The 21,355-nt window shown below is 43.1% G+C and overlaps 1 protein-coding gene across 4 annotated transcripts in view; it reads left to right on the forward strand.

The window, feature by feature from the left end:
* The window catches only part of ST3GAL5 (ST3 beta-galactoside alpha-2,3-sialyltransferase 5), a 248,597-nt gene that overhangs the window by 169,923 nt on the left and 57,319 nt on the right, over window positions 1-21,355 (forward strand). For all 4 annotated transcript variants that reach the window (XM_073610968.1, XM_073610966.1, XM_073610967.1 and 1 more), the window contains exon 3: window positions 19,835-19,940. In XM_073610968.1, the coding sequence (XP_073467069.1) occupies window positions 19,835-19,940 (106 nt within the window). The remainder of the gene's footprint in view (window positions 1-19,834; window positions 19,941-21,355) is intronic.

Consider the following 21,355-nt stretch of genomic DNA (forward strand, 5'->3'; position numbering starts at 1 on the left):
CGAACTTCCGGCCCAGTTCGCCGAGGCGATCTGAGCCAGAAGTGGGAGTGGGTACCTGTCAAAACCAGGTACACCCCCCCCCCCCCCCCCAAAAAAGGTGCTAAATGTGGCAGCGGAGGGAGGGAGGGAGGAGGCAGATTTAGTGTAGCTTCCCCTTTTGGGTGGAGCTCCGCTTTAAGTTGGCTGCAGGTACTTTCTTCTTTGATGCCAACTAGGACCTTGAGGCTCCAGTTGAACTTTGATTAATGTGTTGTTTATCTGTTATTTATACAGTTTGTTAATAAAAGGCTGCTATGGCAACTCCTGCTTGTGGTTATGTGTGGTTATTTTTAAGGGGTAAAGGGAGCAGAATGGGGACAAACCAACTTTAATACCCTAGTCAAGATAAACTTTTCCACTGAAAATAATGTGATTTTCAATTTTAAGTTTATGTTAAGCAGCTTAGAAATTCAGAAATAAAAAAGATGCCTTTTGAGTAACAGGACTTTTACAGGGCAAAATATGCATACCATGGATTTTGTAATGCAGGTCCCTCCCTTTTCCAGTGAAGGCTCAAACAGTGCCAAGTTGACCCCGATGCAGGAGAGGCACATGCCTTGGGCCCTGTGCTGGAGAGGGTGGAGCTGGGAAAGAGCCTTTCCAGGATCTGTTTTCCCCCTATACTTAACACCTACCCCTCTATCATGTTTGGTTTCCCATGGACCAAAACATGGTTTTAGAGTTGTCATTTCCATGCTGCCCCACCTAATATTTGAGGATGCACGTGCAAGCTTCATCTTTCTCAGCTTCCCGGTCAGCATTGGTACCCTGACCGGTACTGACAGGTAAAGTGATATTCTTGTTACAATGGCATCCGAACGTTGGTGCGATATATTTGGCAGCAACTAAACATGTTGTCCCTGAAATTGATGTTTTGAAAGCAGAAAAATGGGTATCACAGTTTGTTGTGTATAGGGCTGCAGCCGCAGACCGGTCAGTGCACATGCTGACCCATGTCCACAGCCCAAAGCTCCTACAATGGGCACGTGAACATCAGAACTGGACCACGGAAAAATGGAAGAAGGTGGCCTGGATTGATGAATCCTGGCCTTTACTCTGGTCCCACAGACTGTTTCACAATACCACTCAGTACCTTGAACCATACACTTGGCAGCCCCATGCTGCTATGGCTCCCATCTTTACTCCTGGACAGAGACCTCCTTCATCTGCAGGGGTCAAGCCCTGAGGTATTCCCAAATCTCCATTATAAGGCCCATGTGCATCTGAGCACACACCCTGCTGCTCCTCCACAAAACCTTGAAATTCGGTTGGAGATTCTGTCCCGACCAGGACGCTATGGAATCTCCAAAAATACGGATCCCAAAAAAACAGAGCCTTGTACGTGTGTGTGTATGTATATAGATAGATAGATAGATAGACAGAGCGAGAGAGAGAAAATATGCATTAATAAGAATGTAGAATGAGCAGGCTTCAGATCCTGTTGTAGCACATTCACGATATGGAAGGTACTGGAACTGCACATTGTAATGGCATAGTCTGGTGGCATTCTAGTGATCTCAAGTTCTAGCAATACAGCCAGCAGCCTCGGCAGGACAAATGTCAGTGCCTGTAACAGGTTCATGTACCTGACGAAAGCAGGTACATGAATTTGCCCATGGAGGCACAAAACTGAGGCTGGAGACATTTCATCCACAGTCCACCTTCAGCTCTCAAGCCACACAGCATCATTGGTTGCTAGGACATTTGTCCGCTGTACAGCCAACTGTGTCCTAGCAGCCAAAGACGTATTCCCAACCCCATTCATCTGCCAGATGGGAAATTCTCTGTCCAACAGCCAAATGTAAAAAAAGTGGCAGGGATGCAGGCTCATATCGTTGACCAGATGTGGCCATTGGGAACATCATCCACAGATTGACCTTCATAGTACCACAGTGAAGGGAATATAACCCCCTGCAAGACAGGGACAGCAGGCATCAAGCAGATGCACACTAACCCTTGAAGGGTATAAAGTGGGGAAAATAATTATTTGATCCCCTGCAGATTTTGTACATTTGTCCACTTGCAAAGAGATGACCCCAAGAACGCAATTCCTACAGTCAAGCATGGAGGTGGAAACATGATGCTTTGGGGCTGTTTCTCCGCTAAACATTCAATCCCGACTTTGCCGCATTGAGGGGCCATTGGACGTAAAGAAGAGTGGACCAAAATCCCTCCTGAGATGTGTGCAAACCTGGTCACCAACTACAACGTTTTACCTCTGCGCTTGCCAACAAGGTTTTCTCCACCAAGTACTAAGTCATGATTTGCTTGGGGATCAAATACTTATTTTACGCACTGAACTGCAACTTAATTTATAGCATTTATTTATTTTTTTTCTGACTTTTTGGTTGATATTCTGTTTCTATCATTTAAAATACACCTATGATAAAAATATAGATTCTTTATTTGTAAGTGAGCAAACTTCCAAAATCTGCAGGGGATCAAATAATTATTTTCCCCACTGTAGGTATGAGGGTCGAATGAAGCATGGCGTGATTTGGAGGTGATATTAGACAGAATGTGAAGGAATGATTTGCAGATCTTTATAAACAGGCCCTGAAGTGTTCTTTCCCACTGAATATAGCAGAGGTGACCTGAAGCAAATTTAAATTTGAATAGGAACATGCGTGAGAAGATTACAGAGCAGGTATGGTGACCTTTTCCACACAGTACATTTGTCAATACCTCCGGTGATGTCAGTGCATATACACTGAGACCTTTAGCCTGCATCAAGCCAGCTTAGGCTAGGCCTAGATACAGCTGGCTTTTGTGTTAAACTGTGGCAAAGGACCACGGAGGCCAACGAGTACCATTTTTTTTCCCCAAAAGGTACACTTTTCACAATTTGAGGTTGTCTTGGATCCAAGCTCACACGGACAGCGCCTACCTCCTGTAGAGGGACCTCTTACCCCTATAAAGTATGAAGTGTTTCTGGTTCCAGGAAGGTTAACTATTGTGACAATAAAACACACACACACAGTACGAAAGATAAACTTTTCCACTGAAAATAATAATGTGGTTTGACTTTTCTGTACTTTATTCATTCATGTAAAATGTGAATTTCAGGGGTTATAAACCTTTGTGTTTTTTCACCTTCATGCATTTTATGCACAGCGTGCTCCCAGCCCAGAGACAGGGCTCTCACTATCAATGGTCAGGTTCCTGATCACCTGATTGCTCTGATTGACTGTCACAGTGATCAGTCTCTGTACGGCCCGCCCTGTGTAGTTTTCTCCTTTTAATGGAGAGAAAGACACATGAAGTGTCTTGCTAGAGGAGAAAAACGTAAACAAAAATAAGTATGTGGGTAAAAAAAAAAGAAAAGATTAAATAGTTAGATTAGGTCAGAGTTCGATTCAGGGCCCATTAACACTAGGTGCAGCTACCTGCATTTTCTTTCGTAGAACAGTTTTCTGTGTGTCATGTTCAGACCAGAACACAGTGTAATGCCGCGTACACATGCTCGGAAATTCCGACAACAAATGTCCGATGGAGCCTACACACGGTCGGAATTTCTGACAACAAGCTCCCAAATTCCGAATGTGTGTAGGCTCCATCGGACATTTGTTGTCGGATTTTCCGACAACAAAAATTTGAGAGCTGGATCTCAAATTTTCCCACAACAAAATCCGTTGTCGGAAATTCCGAGCGTGTGTAGACAATTCTGACGCACAAAATTCCACGCATGCTCGGAATCAAGCAGAAGAGCTGCACTGGCTATTGAACCTAATTTTTCTCGCCTCATGTTGTACTTCACGACGTTCGGAATTTCCGACAACATTTGTGCGGCCGTGTGTATGCAAGACAAGTGTAAGCCAACATCCGTCGGAAAAAAGTCCAGGATTTTGTTGTCGGAATGTCCGAGCGTGTTGTTGTCCCTAGCACTAAGTGGCCCCGAGATACGGGGCCCCAAAGTCGGTCAACTGTGTCCATCTGCAGCAATGTCATTTCGGGACCATTTGGGTTCAGAGACCCCAAATTTTGGCTGCAGCTAGGGGGCATCTAGGAACCCTTAACTACCGAGTTTGAAGTTCGGGGGACCTATGGCTGCAAATGGGCACAGTGAGGCAATCAAATGGGCACAGTGAGGCTGCAAATGGGCATTGTTGACCCTCTTTTCCACTTACAGTAGCTGTGCATTTCTCACCCTCGTCTTATACTCGGGTCACTATGTTTTCCCATTTTTTTGTGGTAAATTAGGGCCTCGACTTATACTCGGAACGACTTTTACTCGAGTATATACGGTATATCTCATTTCTTGAGGCCCAAAAAAAAAAAGCAGTACAAATATCCCCCAAATGACCCCTTTTTGGAGAGTAGACAGTCCAAGGTATTTTGTAAGAGGTATGGCAGAGTTGTCATTTTTTGTCATAATTTTTTGGAAAATCAAGAATTAAAATTATTATTTTTTTTTTTTTTTAGATACGGTCACCAGTGCAGTACATAATCATCATAAAACTGGTGTGGCGGTGATCAGGGACACTGACCGATGACAGTTTTTAACACACTGTGACCAGAGCAATATAATGTTACCATATAACATCATACTACTCTGAGGAAGTGGTATTTTTTGTTTTTTTTACACATTGTTTGCTTATACCAATGAATTTCATTGCAATATGCAAGCATTTTACTGAATGAAATCGACTCATTCAGTTTGTTTTGTTGTGATTAGCTGTGATTGGCCACAGCTGATCACATGGCACAGATGAGCTGTGATTGGCCCAGTCTGCACCATGTGATCACTGTGACCAATCACAGCTAGCAACACAATTGTACTCAATGGATGGCTTGAATAGAAGCCATCCATTGTTTACAACTGTCATGTGACCTGCTGTAAATGGTTACAGCGGTCACATGGTACTGTCAGCGGGCTGGTACAGTGGTCAGTCATCTGCTGCGTCCCATGGAAACAGCCAGTGACAGATCACACTGCATTTCGGCCCTATCCGGGAGAATGTCAAATGACGGCCCTGGCGTCATTATGCCAAAGGCCGGGTGGCAACGTGTTAAATAAAAAAAAAACCCAGGAGATGGCTATTTCCATTGATCACCAAATGAAAGCCCAATTTGTCCTGAAAAAAAAACAAGGTCCACCTGGATACACTACGTAGTTGTGATGATAAGTACAGTTATACGTCAAAGTTGCAGAATTGTGTTCAGGAGTTAGAATTTGTTTTGTCTTTGTCATGAAGGGGTTAAGAGGATATACTATATATTAACCACTTTCCGCCTGCCCACTATCAAATGGCGGCGGGGCGGTGCAGTTCTCATTCTGGGTGGACGTCATATGACGGCCCTCCAGAACGACCGCTCTCGCGTGCCCGTGGGGGCGCACATTGTGGCGATCGGTGGTGTGGTGTGTCAGTGTGACACACCGCTACACTGATCTCAGTAAAGAGCCTCTGACGGAGGCTCTTTACCACATGATCAGCTGTGTCTAATCAAGGCTGATCACGATGTAAACAGGAAGAGCCGTTGATCGGCTTTTCCTCACTCGCGTCTGACAGACGCGAGTAGAGTAGAGCTGACCAGCTGCTCTCCTCACGGGGGGGGGGGGGGTCTGTGCTGATTTTTTATCAGCGCATCCCCCCCTCGGATGCCCACCCAGGACTACCAGGATACCACCAGAACCACCAGGGATTGCCACCACACTGGACCACCAGGTATGCCCCCCTAGACCACCAGGGAAATGCCAATCAGTGCCCAGGAAGCTGCCAATCAGTGCCCATTCCCAATGCCTGCCAGTGCCATCAGTGATGCCTATCAATGCCATCTATCAGTGCCATGTATGGGTGCCCATCAGTGTCCAGTAGTGCCGCCTATCAGTGCCACCCATAAGTACCCAGCAGTGCAGCCTTTCAGTGTCGCCTATCAGTACCCATCAGTGCCACCCATGAGTGCCCATCAGTACCGCGTATCAAAGCCAATCAGTGCTGCATATCAGTGCCACCCGTCAGTGCTGCCTTATCAGTGCCCATCAGTGAAGGAGAAAACTTACTTATTTACAAAATTTTATAACAGAAACAAAAGAAAAACTTTATTTTTTTCAAAATTATAGGTATTTTTTATTTGTTTAGCAAAAAATAAAAAAAGCAGGGGTGATCAAATACCACCAAAAGAAAGCTCTATTTGTGGGAACAAAATAATAAAAAATTTGTTTGGGTACAGTGTAGCATGACCGCGCAATTGTCATTTAAACAGCGACAGTGCTGAAAGCTGAAAATTGGCTTGGGCAGGAAGGGAGTGTAAGTGCCCGGTATTGAAGTAGTTAAAGCGGTAGTAAGCGTAGCTGCCATTGTAAGCCGTTGTTCTGACGAGAACTGTCCTCCTATCAGATAGTTTCCGCCCCGTACTACGCAGGCGCAGCGCCTGCGCAGTACGGAGGAGAAGGAGATGCCGAAAGTGTCCGAAGTTGACCAGCTGTACACGGCGCTTGGGCACTCATTAGTGATGGCTGTGTAAGAGGGCCGCTCGCCACGCTTCGGGCACGGCCTCGCTGTGCTCGGCATCTATTTATTCTTACTCTATGTCCACTTGGATAGTAGGGAATAAACCTGGACACAGGGTAAGAATAAAAGCGCAGGCGCCGTGTACAGCTGACGATCAGCTGTTGAACTTTGGAGACTTTCGGCTCTCGTTTGTCCTCTGTACTGCGCCTGCGCAGTACAGGGCGGACACTATCGGATGGGGGACAGTATTCGACAAGACACCGGACCTTCAGAGCACATGCGCTGATGATGTCATCAGCTGCATGCACTCTGAATATCTCCTACATAGTACAAGTTTAGGCGATATTTACAGTACCTACAGGTAAGCCTTATTATAGGCTTACCTGTAGGTACAAGTGGCAGTACAGAAATAACTACCACTTTAAGCTAGCCATACGTTCTGTCTTTGAATTAAAAAAATCTAACAGATCCTTCCATCTGTGCCAGAATCTCCCAAAGCAGACCAAACAGTGACTGTTCCTCAACAATTTTCCACCCAGTCCTTTAAGCTTCAGATCAAAGTTTGTTGAGCCAGGTGGTGCACAGCCTTTATTTTGACTGATTAAAGCTCTCTCAATCAGCATTAACTATTTTGAATCCTTTGTAAATAGATAGAAAGGTATATTATATTTACTTCATTTAAACCTTTTTTTTTTTTACATTTCTTCACTTGCTTTCTGGTTTCTTGCCCAGGCCAAAATGATGTCATACATCTCAGGAGTCTAAGGGCAGATGGATTCCGGGAAGTAAAGGCTACGTGAATCGTCTGGCCTTATTCAAGATGGCCAAAGCTAGAAATGCCAGGGAGTGTTAAAGTTATTTCTCAGCAAAATAAAGCATGGAGACATGGATGGACGGCAGAGGTTTATTTGAATATTAACAATGAATGATATAGCGTTTGTGGTGCACAGATACAGTTACATTCTGCTTTAGGCAGGAAACTGCCAACATTTGATACCTGAATCTCTGGTTGTTGTACTGCCAGTCCTCACATGCTTCCAGGCACAGGAAATGTGATGGGGAAAAAAACATATGAAAAGGATTGTGCAATGCAAAACAGTTGGAATACTCCGCACTCCACACACAATAGTTCCCACTATTCTGTTTCCTGGCAGCAGTAAAGAATTGATTGTTCAACAATTCACAAAGTTCTTTCTAGACTAAAGCGTGATCATATTGCACATATAATATAATCTTGCAGATACATAATATGTGACAGGCACAGGAAAGGTACTGATTTGCATGTCACTTAATCTGCCATTGGTAGGATAATAGGTTATAGTGTTTACTGGTTGTAGTTAGAGAATCCTATTCGTTTAATGGAAAACTCTTATCCCTGTTTTACAGCCCCCAAAAAGTAAGAGAGTAATGTGAATGGGTCTGGGTACTCTTAAGACTATATAAATATTGAAGTACACTGAACTATATAAATACCACAAATCTATTTCACACAAATTGTTCCCATCAGGTGTGTACATGCTCAGTAATAGTGTATATATTACAGGTATGTGTATAGTGCTATTAGGTTATGCAGGGATTTATTGTACAGTCACATTGGTCCCTGCCCTCGAGGAGATTAAACTCTAAGGTCCCTATCTCACATTCATACGCATACTAGGATCAAATTATACTTTGGAATTTGGGACAAAACCAGAATGCCCAAAGGAAATCCATGCAAGCACATGCAGATAGTGTCCTAAACCAGTGGTCTCCAAACTGCAGGCTGCTTGCGCCCTTTGCTTGCCTGTATCTGGCCCTTGGAACACTATTCATCTACTGATACAAAACACTATTCCTCCCACTGACACCAACAGTGGGGTATTATTTTGCCCATTGACACCAATAGTGGGGTGTAACTTCTTCCACTGACACCAATGATGTGGCACTATTCTTTCCACTGACCCCAATGATGGGGCACTATTCTTTCCACTGACCCCAATGATGGGGCACTATTCTTTCCACTGACCCCAATGATGGGGCACTATTCTTTCCACTGACCCCAATGATGTGGCACTATTCTTTCCACTAACCCCAATGATGTGGCACTATTCTTTCCACTGACACCAATGATGGGGCACTATTCTTTCCACTGACACCGATGATGGGGCACTATTCTTTCCACTGACCCCAATGATGTGGCACTATTCTTTCCACTGACACCAATGATGGGGCACTATTCTTTCCACTGCCCCCAATGATGGGGCACTATTCTTTCCACTGACTCCAATGATGTGGCACTATTCTTTCCATTGAGACCAATGATGTGGCACTATTCTTTCCACTGACCCCAATAAAGGGGCACTATTCTTTCCACTGACACCAATGATGTGGCACTATTCTTTCCACTGACACCAATAAAGGGGCACTATTCTTTCCACTGACACCAATGATGGGGCACTATTCTTTCCACTGACACCAATGATGAGGCACTATTCTTTCCACTGACCCCAATGACCTGGCACTATTCTTTTCACTGACACCAATGATGGGGCACTGTTCTTTCCACTGACCCCAATGATGTGGCACTATCTCTTCTATTGACATTGATGGGGCATTATATCATCCACTCACACCAATGATGGGGCATTATTCCTCCTCCTACTAACCACAGGGATGCTGTGCCTTTTGTTTTTTTACGTCCACTGACCACCAAGACTAAAGCAATATGTACTCCCACTGGCCAAAGTCCAGCCCCCCTAAAGTCTAAAGGACAGGCGGAGAACTCTACTGAAAATTAAATTAAAAGCACATGCTGTCACCTTTTATACTGGTGACAACTATAGAGTGTTTTTCTGCAACTGTAACCAAAATCTGGAATTAGATGTGGGTTTTGGCACCTTACAAGGGGAAAAGGAGAAGTGGTGTACAGTATATAAATGTTATAAAGATAACGCTGTAATAGTTTTTTTTTTTTATAGTCACTGTATGTGATGACTGAGTGTTCCAGAATGGAAGTAGGAGAGCAGGATGTGGAAGCAATGGAAGGAAGGACAATTGCACTACTTTTAGCTCTTCTGCATGCTCTGCGATATATAGTTTGCCCATGAACTGGTGCCCGGATCTGTCAGCTATTGTTAGAACTTATTTGCAGTGTAGTACAAATTGCCCTAGGTGCAGATGTTTATTTTATTCCTGGAATTTCACAATCCTTTGCAGTGCAGTAGTTATAATTTGTTCTGTATACTTTTCTGTAGCTGCCTGTTTAACCACTTCAAAACCAGCCTCGTTTTGGATTTTAGGTGTTTAAGAGTTTAAAACAGGTTTTTTTGCTAGAAAATTACTTAGAACCCCCAAACATTATATATTGTTTTTTTTCTAACACCCTAGAGAATAAAATAGCGGTCATTGCAATACTTTTTTTTGCACCGTATTTGCGCAGCGGTCTTCTAAGCGCACTTTTTTTGGAAAAAATTCACTTTTTTGAAAAAAAAAATAAGACAACAGTAAAGTTAGCCCAATTTTTTTAAATATTGTGAAATATAATGTTATGCCAAGTAAATTGATACCCATCATGTCACGCTTTAAAATTGCGCCCGCTCGTGGAATGGCGTCAAACTTTTACCCTTAAAAATCTCCATAGGCGACGTTTAAAAAATTCTACAGATTGCATGTTTTGCGTTACAGAGTAGGTCTAGGGCTAGAATTATTGCTCTCACTCTACCGGTCGCGGTGATACCTCACATGTGTGGTTTGACCACCGTTTTCATATGCGGGCGCTACTCACGTATGCGTTCGCTTCTGCGCGCGAGCTCGTCGGGACAGGGCGCTTTAAAAATTTTTTTTTTATTATTATTATTTATTTTACTTTATTTTATTTATTTTTTCACAGTTTTTTTAAAAAAAAAATTTGGATCACTTTTATTCCTATTACAAGGAATGTAAACATCCCTTGTAATAGAAAAAAGCATGACAGGTCCTCTTAAATATGAGATCTGAGGTCAAAAAGTCCTCAGATCTCATATTTAGACTAAAATGCAAAAAAAAAAAAAAAAAAAAAAAAAAACGTTTAAAAAAATGACACAAAAAAAATTGTGCCTTTAAGAGAAGTGGGCGGAGCCGTCGTAATGACGTCGCTCCGGCCGTCACATGGTATAGAGACGGGTGGGGGCCATCTTGGCCTCACTCGTCTCAGTACCTCAGCAGTGACAGGTCCCGATCTCCTCCGCCGCTACCAACGGCTCCGGTAAGCGGCGGAGGGCACAGGAGAACGGCGGGAGGGGGGGTGGCACCTCTCCCGCCGCCGATAACGGTGATCTCGCGGTGAACCCGCCGCAGAGACCACCGTTATCGTGTACAGAATCGCCGACCCTAAAGATGGATACCTCGGTTGTGACAGCAGCTGCTGCCGTTACCGAGATATCCATCTTTAAAAAACAGGACGTCAATATACAGTGGGCGGTCGGGAAGCGGTTAATACTTTTGCTGCCGAAGCCAAATTTGCATTTTTTGAACATGTTTAAAAATCACTTTAGGCCTGAAGATTGCATAACACCCCTAACATTATCTATTTTCTGAAAAAAGACACCCTAGAAAATGAAATAACTGTAGTTCCAATTTTTTGTGTCACATGGTATGACCGCAAAAGTCTAGGAAATGCAAAATTTCAGTAAAAAATACACTAAAGCTAATTTTAGGACACACAAACGCAACAAACGTCCCAATCATATATAGAAAAAGGTGCGCTGTCCGTTTAAATCCTAAATATTAAATATACTGTGATTCTGTACTTGCCAAATATGCTGCAGAAATCTCCCTCCACTGAGTCTGGCTGCAGCCATTTTACCTGTGGGAAGCTGAAGCTGCTGCCTGTTCACTTCCTGGATTTACACAGACGCACACAGAGGCACACCTCCAGCTGTGCAGCCCTGTAGCTTTCATTGGCCCTCTTATGACTCATCCCCCCCTCCCTTCCTGGCAAACTCTCATGAGAGTGACAGAGAGAGAGCTGTGCATGATGTCATAAGCCTAGGCTAATGACCAGACAAGAAACGGCCTGTATAAGGTATTTACTGGCAGAAAAAAAATAGTTTTACTATCCAAAGTTAAAACAACAAGGGCAGAAGATTTAATAGATGGAAAGTTGAAAAAATGACTGAAGGTCCACTTTAAAAGCTCAGAGTTTAAGATTTTTTCTGCAGTCATGTGACCTCCCACCGTTCTCCTCCACCGATTTAACGGCTACAGCAGGTGAGGCTGAGCGGACAGCACAGTGGTCACGTGACCTCCCTGCTGATGTCAGAGAGAGACCTCAGCCCCTCCCACTGAAGCCCTTAGATCAAGGGAGAAGAGTGGTGGGAGGTCATGTGATTGCACAGAGGCAATCTGAAAGAAGGTATTTATCGGCATCATTTTAAACAAAAATGTGCACTGTGTAGTATACCTTGGTATAACAGAGGGGCTGACCGTAATCCTACTCTGACTTTACAATCTCTTTAAATTTGAGTGCACCCGTGAAATGGTGACAAACATCAGTACCCTATATTTTCCATAGGCGATGCTTTAAACGCCACTACAGGTCTTGAGTATAGAGTTTCACAGGAGTTCTGGTGCTAAAATTATTTCTTTCACTCCAATGTGCACACCACTATGTAACATGTACATTGCAATCAATGTTTTTGTGGCCGGAAAGAAGTTCTGTTGTAGAATCGCTTCAGATTGAAGGTGAGATTTGATGCAACTTCCCCTATTTTTAACCCAATTTATCTTTCAATGGATATTATTTTTATGTTGCCGTTGATTAAAAAAAAAAAAGAAAAAAAAGCTTTTTTAGCTTTTTTTCAAACTTTTGCATACAGTGCATCCGGAAAGTATTCACAGCGCTTCACTTTTTCCACATTTTGTTATGTTACAGCCTTATTCCAAATGGATTAAATTCATTATTTTCCTCAAAATTCTATAAACAATACCCCATAATGATAACGTGAAAGTAGTTTGCTTGAAATCTTTGCAAATTTATTCAAAATAAAAAAAAAAAAAATCCCATGTACATAAGTATTCACAGCCTTTGTCATGACACTCAAGATTGAGCTCAGAGCTCAGGTGCATCCTGTTTCCACTGATCATCCTTGAGATGCTTCTACAACTTGATTGGAGTCCACCTGTGGTAAGTTCAGTTGATTGGACATGATTTGGAAAGGCACACACCTGTCTGTATAAGGTCCCACAGTTAACAATGTCCGAGCACAAACCAAGCCAAGAAGTCCAAGGAATTGTCTGTAGACCTCTGAGACAGGATTGTATTGAGGCACAGATCTGGGGAAGGGCACAGAAAAAGGTCTACAGCATTGAAGGTCCAAATGAGCACAGTTGCCTCCATCATCTGTAATTGGAAGAAGTTTGGAACCACCAGGACTCTTCTTAGAGCGGGCCGCCTGGCCAAAATGAGTGATCGGGGGAGAATGGTCTTAGGGAGGTGACCAAGAACCGATGGTCACTCTGACTGAGCTCCAGCGTTTTTCTGTGGACAGAGGAGAACTTTCCAGAAGAACAACCATCTCTGCAGCACTCCATCAATCAGGCCTGTATGGTAGAGTGGCCAGACGGAAGCCACTCCTCAAAAGGCACATGGCAGCCTGCCTGTAGTTTGCCAAAAGGCCCCTGAAGCTCTCCCAGACCATGAGAAACAAAATTCTCTGGTCTGATGAAATAAAGACGGAACTCTTTGGCCTGAATGGCAAGTGTCATGTCTGGAGGAAACCAGGCACTGCTCATCACCTGGCCAGTACCACCCCTATAGTGAAGCATGGTGGTGGCAGTATACTGCTGTGAGGATATTTTTCAGCCTCAGGAATGGGAAGACTAGTCAGAATCGAGGGATAGATGAATGCAGCAATGTACAGAGACACCCTTGATGAACCTGCTCCAAAGCGCTCTGGACCTCAGACTGGGGCGAAGGTTCATGTTTAACAGGGCAACAACCCTAAGCACACAGCCAAGATAACAAAGGAGTGGCTGCAGGACAACTCTGTGAATGTCCTTGAGTGGCCCAGCCAGACCCCCGACTAAACATCTCTGGAAAGATCTGAAAATGGCTGTGCACCAACGCTCTCCTTCCAACCTGATGGAGCTTGAGAGGTCCTGCAAGGAAGAATGGGAGAAACTGCCCCAAAATAGGTGTGCCAAGCTTGTAGCATCATACTCAAAAAGACTTGAGGATGTAATTATTGCCAAAGGAGCTTCAACAAAGTATTGAGCAAAGGCTGTGAATACTTGGGATTTTTTTCATTTTTTATTTTTAATAAATTTGCAAAGATTTCAAACAAACTTCTTTCACTTTGTTATTATGGAGAGTTTGTAGAATTTTTGAGGAAGATAATTATTTTAATCCATTTTGGAATAAGGCTGTAACATAACAAAATGTGGAAAAAGTGAAGCACTGTAAATACTTTCCGGATGCACTATATCTGCACGTAAAAAAAGTCCAGTGGTCTCAAAATGGAGCAATAGAGCTTACAGCATATCTATCACTACACTTTTTTGCAGAGCACACCCTAACTGCTGTGCAAATGCTAAGGTTTTATAGCAGATCTAAGTCCAGGAACAAATTGTAATATATTGCAGCTTACCAGTCTTTAGGTGTAAATTTTCAGCAAGAGAAATTGTTAATCCTGCCAGAAATTAAAAGGTCAGTTCACCTTTACAAAAAAACCTGCCTATGCAGGCAAGGGATGTTTGTAGATTAAAACAAATGACGCAGCTCTGACTAAAGATCAATAATACCCTATATGTCTAGGCCATTTATATACCTTTTGAAGCATGACTGGAATACTCCCAGGATGTTGCTAAGTGAGGCCTAGTCATCACTGCTCACCTCCACCATCACAGAATGGTGGTTCAAACCACACATGTGAGGTATCTCCGCGATCGGTAAAGTGAGAGCAATAATTCTAGACCTAGACCTCCTCTGTAACTGAAAACATGCAACCTGTAGAATTTTTTAAAGGTCGCATATGGTGATTTTTCAGGGTAAAAGTTTGTCGCCATTCCACAAGCGGGCGCAATTTTGAAGCGTGACATGTTGGGTATCAATTTACTCGGCGTAACATTGTCTTTCACAATAAAAAAAAAAAATTGGGCTAACTTTACTGTTGTCTTATTTTTTTAATTCAAAAAAGTGTATTTTTTTCAAAAAAAAAAGTGCGCTTGTAAGACCGCTGCGCAAATACGGTACGCAAAATATAATGTTTGGGGGTTCTAAGTAATTTTCTAGCAAAAAAGTTTTTAACTTGTAAACAAGAAATCTTAGAAAGAGGCTCGGTCCTTAAGTGGTTATGTGGTTAAAGGGATAGTTCACCTTTACCACAAAACTGCCTATGCAGATAAAGGCCGTTAGTCAGTTTGTTTTATTCTACAAACATCCCTTACCTGCATAGGCAGGCTTTTTGTAAAGGTGAACTATCCTTTTAACCACTTTAAGGAGAACTCCAGCCTGGGCTCGTTTGGCTGGGCTTCTCCTATGGATTACAGGAGTGTAATTCGTTTTGCACTCCTGTGACCCGTTTTTAGCAGAGAGCGGACTGAAGTCAGAAATCAGTCCAGGCACCGCGTCATCACAACAATAAAGTCTGGATCCGCCTGGTTCCTGGACTGACACCCGTTGTAGCCTCTCAGCGAGCCGCCACTCTACAGCCCAGCATTGTAATACTTTATCACACCATATTTACACAGCGTTCTTACAAATGCCCCTTGTTTTGGAAAAAATATACTTTTTTAAATAAAAAAATGAGAAAACAGTAAAGTTAGACAATTTTTTTTCTATATTGTGAAAGATAATGTTAAATTGATACCCAACATGTCACGCTTTTAAATTGCGCCCGCTCGTGGCATAGCGACAAACTTTGACACTTAAAAATTTCCATAGGCGACGTTTTGAAAATTCTGCAGGTTACCAGTTTGGAGTAACAGAGGAGCTCTTGGGCTAGAATTATTGCTCTCGCTCTAACGATTGCGGCGATACCTCACATGTGGGGTTTGAACACCATTTACATATGTGGACGTGACTTACGTATGCGTTCACTTCTGCGTGCAAGTATGGAGGGACGGGGTGCCTTTAAAAAAAAATTGACGTTTGACGTTGCTCCATTCCTCCAAGGGCATAGAGTTGAGTGAGGGCCATCATGCCTTCACTTGACTTCCTGCCCATCATGCCACAGGACTGGATCTTCTTCGCTCTAACAATCGCGGTGATACCTCACATGTGGGGTTTGAACACCATTTACATATGTGGGCGTGACTTACATATGCGTTCGCTTCTGCGCGTAAAGTTCAGAGGGACGGGGCGCTTTAAAAAAAAAATTGACGTTTGACGTTGCTCCGGTCCTCCAAGGGCATAGAGTTGAGTGGGGGCCATCATGCCCTCACTCGACTTCCTGCCCATCAGGCCACAGGACCGGATCTTCTTTGCTGCTTCCAACAGCTCTGGTAAACAGCGGAGACCACCGGGACGCGGCGGGAGGGGGCATCTCTCCCGCCACCCATAAAAGTAATCTTGTGGCGAATGCGCCGCGGAGACCACTTTCTGTGTAATACACAGAAGATATCTAGGAAAGCTGATAACATAGTTTGAGGTTTTGGTTTAGTTGCACTTCCTGACCGCCCACCGTGGCTATACGTCGGTACTTTGACGTTAAATACCATTGTTATGGCAGCAGGTAGCTGCCATAACCCTGGTATTTTTCTCCACAGAAAATATAAATAAAGCGGACCGCCTGCTGTGGAGAAAAATACCGGGGTTATGGCAGCTACCTGCTGCCATAACAATGGTATTTAACGTCAAAGTACCGACGTATAGCCACGGTGGGCGGTCAGGAAGTGCAACTAAACCAAAACCTCAAACTATGTTATCAGCTTTCCTAGATATCTTCTGTGTATTACACACTCCTTTCCTTTTCTGTCTTAAGGGCCTTAGACACGGGCGGCATTGACCGGCTCAATAGAAACTGGGTGGCGACCGGCTCGTGATCTGACGATCGGCGCCAATGGCTGAGAGCCCTGATTGGAATGCTCTGGCGGGGTGGGGGGTCTCTGATGGTGCAATAGCACAGCAGGGGAGATCGCTGTACTAACATCGGATGCTTAGTACAGCGGCTCCTCCTGAGCTCTTCAGTTTTTTTTTTTCATTCAGCCTGCTGGGTTGAACGTAAAAAAAAAATAGATAGTGTGTACTAGGCTATATGAGGAAGAGGAGAGGGGGAGGGGTTTGTATTCTGAGTCAGGAGAGCAACCTTAGGTGACTCCAGAGGAAAATAAAGGAAAAAAAGCCTGAAAAAAAAATGAATGCAGTCATCACATCTAAGGACCGGTAACCTGTATTATATTACACTTTTGTTTTTTAGTTTAGATACACTTTAATGGCCACATTCCAAAAATCTGTGGGAGGTTAAATGAGGTAATACTTTCTAACAGTTTGCAAAACAGAGCAGTAATTAGTGTAATAGAATTCCGAGTAACGTTAATGAGGAGAGGATAATAAACCTCATGTTTTTTAATAAATAACATTTCCCACATAATGGTTAGACAACAATGGACGCGTCCTAACATTTAACCCTTTTGCTGCCAGAATAATTTTTGATTTTTTTTTTTTTTTTTTTTTGTACAAGAATCATTTTAGACTTGAAGATTAGTTTAACCCCTCCCCCCCAACAGTATATGTTTTCTGAAAGCAGAGACCCTGGAAAGTAAAATGGTAGTTTTTTTTTTTTTTTTTTTTTTTTTTTTAATATCATGCGATATTATTGTAACAGTTTACCAAGCACAAACTTTTAGTAAAAGTACAGTAAAGTTCATAAAAATATTAAAAGGAGAGGTGATGCCAAAAAGTAGATGCCAAACATTTCAAGCGTTAAAACTGCGCGTGTCTGTGGAAAAGCGACAAACTTTGGTACTCAGAAATTTTCATAGGTGATGCTTTAAAAGCTTTTACCGGTCATCAGTTTAGAGGTAACTGTGAATTATGGCTCTAGAATTATTGCTCTCACTCTGGCATGTGCGGCGATAAGTGACATGTAGCACAATCAACTTTTGCATACCTAGACCCCACTGATGTGCATTTACATACATACGGGTGGGGGACTAAAATATTTTTTTTTGGAGGAGGGTCTTGGTGTACCTTTTTTTAGACCCCCTGATGTCTCCATTGCACTCCACTGAAGCTAATGGAGCTCAGATCACGCTCCATTAGCTTCTTCCCCAGCAGAGACCGGAAGTGACTAAATCCTCATCACATCCAGGTTCTTACTAGGTAGGGAGGATCAGCGAACAATCGATGGCTGGTCTCCTTGCCCTCTACTTGATGACTCCCGCCATGCGTGTACTGGACCCACAGATAGGATTGCGGAGCCCGGGAAACAGGGTTTGTCCATTATAGGGGGATCAGTGCAAGCAATCCAGCGGCTGTAAATTATATAAAAATTCCCTACTGCTGCCAACGCATGGTGGCAGTGATAGAGTTTACACACTGTTTTTCTATCAAGTATCACTATTTACTATGCATTCTATTATTTAACAGTTAAAGTAGATTAAAACCCAATCTCATAAAAGCTTCAACATGTGAATATCATTTCCCAAAGTTGATTTCAGTCTTTAAATCTGCAGCTTTCATTATAATAAAACCAGGCAGTCCTGCCATGAAGGTTCTTGTTAAGACACTTGCGTTTTCAATAGGTTTTTGTATTTTAAATAGCAAGATTACAGTTGTAGAGGAATAAGTTTGTCTCACAGAAATATATGTTGTAATGTATAATCAAGACACGAGGAAGTCAAAAGAATAATGAAATGTGAAAAACTACGTATAAACCATCCTACGTATAAACCAACCACCATGTAGATATCGGCCACTGAAGGCCTACCAAGTCTACCCCTACCAAATAGATTTGTGTATACCAGACCCCAAGTAGGAGAGTCATAGTAAAGAATGGAACGCTTACCCTAAAAGTATATATATCATCATGAAGCCACACATGGTTTACAAGGTGGCACATATGTATACCCGGAATTATGGTAGCTGAACTCCAAAGAGACATGCCCCAACTGCAAGATTGAAAACTATATAGAAAGCCATAGGTGGAAAGAAGAAAAAAATAGAAAGCAAGGAAAAATATGGAGGGAGGGGGAGAGAGAAAGGGAGGGAAAGGGTAGGAGATGGTCCTGAACGGGCCTCCACACCCATGGGAGATCCCCCATTAATAATAACACATCTTGGCAACCTAGAATGACCAAACTGAGTCTTCAAGGTACAATTTATCATGTAAAATTGCTGCCATTTTCTTATGAAACAAGTACCATGCTATTTTTTATTTTACGTGCATGTTTGTTGGAGCCCCAGATTTCCATGTCCTCGCTAAGGTTTGCTTAGCAGCCATGAAAATAAATTATATCAAATTTTAATTGACGAAAGGCAGAGAGGGGTTTGAGGTTTAATAAGGCCTCATAGGGATTCTTGGAGATACTGTGTTCCAAGACTGTATAAATGAAATGGTACACTCTTGTCCAGAACCTCTTAATTCTCCGGCATTCCCACCACATGTACTAGAGTGTCAGCCGAGCCACAGCCCACCGACTTTCAGATCTCAACAATCACTGAACCTGTCAGTAGTCATAAAGTTAGGGCCGATCAGTGTATACAGTGGAACCTCGGATTGCGAGTAACGCGGTTCAGGAGCATTTCGCAATACAAGCACTGTATTTTTAAAAATCGTAACTCGGTTTGCGAGTGTTGTCTCGCAAAACTAGCACAATTCAGGCCAAAGCGATGTGCAGTACCGCTTTTGGCCTGAGGTGGGGGGGTGCCGGAGCAGAGCTGAGCGTCGCCAATCGCATCCGATCGGCGCCGTTCCGAAATGCACGGAAAGGCCCGAGGACAGCACGGCTGACCTCTGCAAATCTCGGGTAGGAAGTCTTTCCGAGGTTTGCCAAGGTCAACCGAAGTGTATTCGGGCCTTTTTTGCCGTTTCTGAGGCTCTCTGGCGCCCCCCCGCCTCTGGCCACCTGCGGTATTGCATTCCATTGAAGTCATGCGGAACAAATTATTTTCGTTTTAATTGACTTCAATGGGAAAACTCGCTTTGATATGCGAGTACTTTGGATTACGAGCATAATCCTGGAACGGATTATACTCGTAATCCAAGGTTCCACTGTATATACAGTAAGCTGTGTGTATATGTGTGTGTATATATATATATATATATATATATATAAATATATATATATATATATATATATATATATATATATATATAAAATGCAAAGAGCCTGTAGTATGAGCATTGTACATAGTGTTAAACTGGACTTTTTCTCCTTTTTCCTAGGTGTATGTTGTTCTTAGGTTTTATAATATGTATCCTCTATATCTGCAAAGTGGGCCTGGATGCAGAGACGTGTGACCTTAGAACAGTGGACCCCGATCACATAAAGGTATGATAGTTTTAATAAATGGTCAAATTATAATTCTGTATAATGAGTGCACGGAACTTTGTAAAAATGACCAGTGTGTTAAAGCTGAACTGACCTTTATATTGGTCCAGGTTGGTTACATCTAATTCTTCATATTCCACATCCTTGGGGTCGCTGGGGATGCAGAAATTCACTGTTGTGGTCTGTGCTACATACAGTTAGTGCAGGTCTCTTCCAGGTGCTGCTCAGACGACTTGCCTTATGTAATGGTGGAGGTGCCGAGTGAGTGCCCCCCCCCACGTGTTCAGTATACAGAAGGCAAGTTACCTGAGAAGCACCAAGTAGGGACCAGCACTGAATGTATATACCACAGGCTACTACAGTGAATTTCTGCATCCACAAGCTGGACCCATAAAAGTGAAAAAAAAAAATATTCCTGGAATTCAGCTTTAGGCACAACTGATGAATTTTCATATGCCTTTATTAATATTTGAGGCTAGTGTAAATGGGCTTTTGAGATGTGCTCGCCAAATGTTCACTGTCCTTCAGGCTTAGGGGGGCTGGGCTGTTGCCAATGGGAGTAAAAACATTCCTGGCATCAGTGTCAGTAAGTAATGACTTTAGAGAGAGGCTTAGTGCCCCATTTTATGGTGTCAGTTGGAGAAATAGTGCCTCATTGATGGTGTCAGTGGGAGGAATGGTGCCCCATCATTGGTGTCAGTTGGAGGAATAGAGCCTCATCGATTGTGTCAGTTGGAAGAGTAGAGCCCCATTGCTGTTGTCAGTGGAAGGAATAGTGTCCCATCATTGATGTCAGTGGGAGGAATGGTCCCCCATCATTGATGTCAGTGGGAGGAATGGTCCCCCATCATTGATGTCCAATGGAAGAATTGTGCACCAAGAGCCAAATAAAGGGAAGCAATGGGCCACATCCCCCCCCCCCGGCCACAGTTTGGAGACCACTGCTCTGTAGTATTTCCCTGGCAGCTACATAAAAGGTTATGTAGAGAGGTGATAAGAGGGGCAGAGGAGCTGGGTCAGCACAAAGAGTCATTAGACACTTCCAAAAGAGGAGAGGGCTATGATGTGCAAGGAGATAGGGGGCTATTCTAGGGCACTGACTCTTCACGGTGGAGTCACATTTTCTAGTAAGTTCAAAGGCACATCATTTATGGCACAGAAAAACAAGTAAGCATTTTAACCACTTCGGCCCTGGAAGGATTTACCCCCCTTCATGACCAGGCCATTTTTTGTGTTACAGCACTGCGTTACTTTAACTGACAATTGCGCGGTCGTGCAACGTTGTACCCAAACAAAATTGATGTCCGTTTTTTCCCCACAAATAGAGCTTTTCTTATTTTGGTATTTGATCACCTCTGCGGTGCGGTTTTTATTTTTTGCGCTATAAACAAAAAGAGCAACCATTTTGAAAAAAA

This window comes from Aquarana catesbeiana, linkage group LG01 (genome assembly GCF_042186555.1).
Source record: "Aquarana catesbeiana isolate 2022-GZ linkage group LG01, ASM4218655v1, whole genome shotgun sequence".
In the NCBI taxonomy this organism is placed as follows: domain Eukaryota; kingdom Metazoa; phylum Chordata; class Amphibia; order Anura; family Ranidae; genus Aquarana; species Aquarana catesbeiana.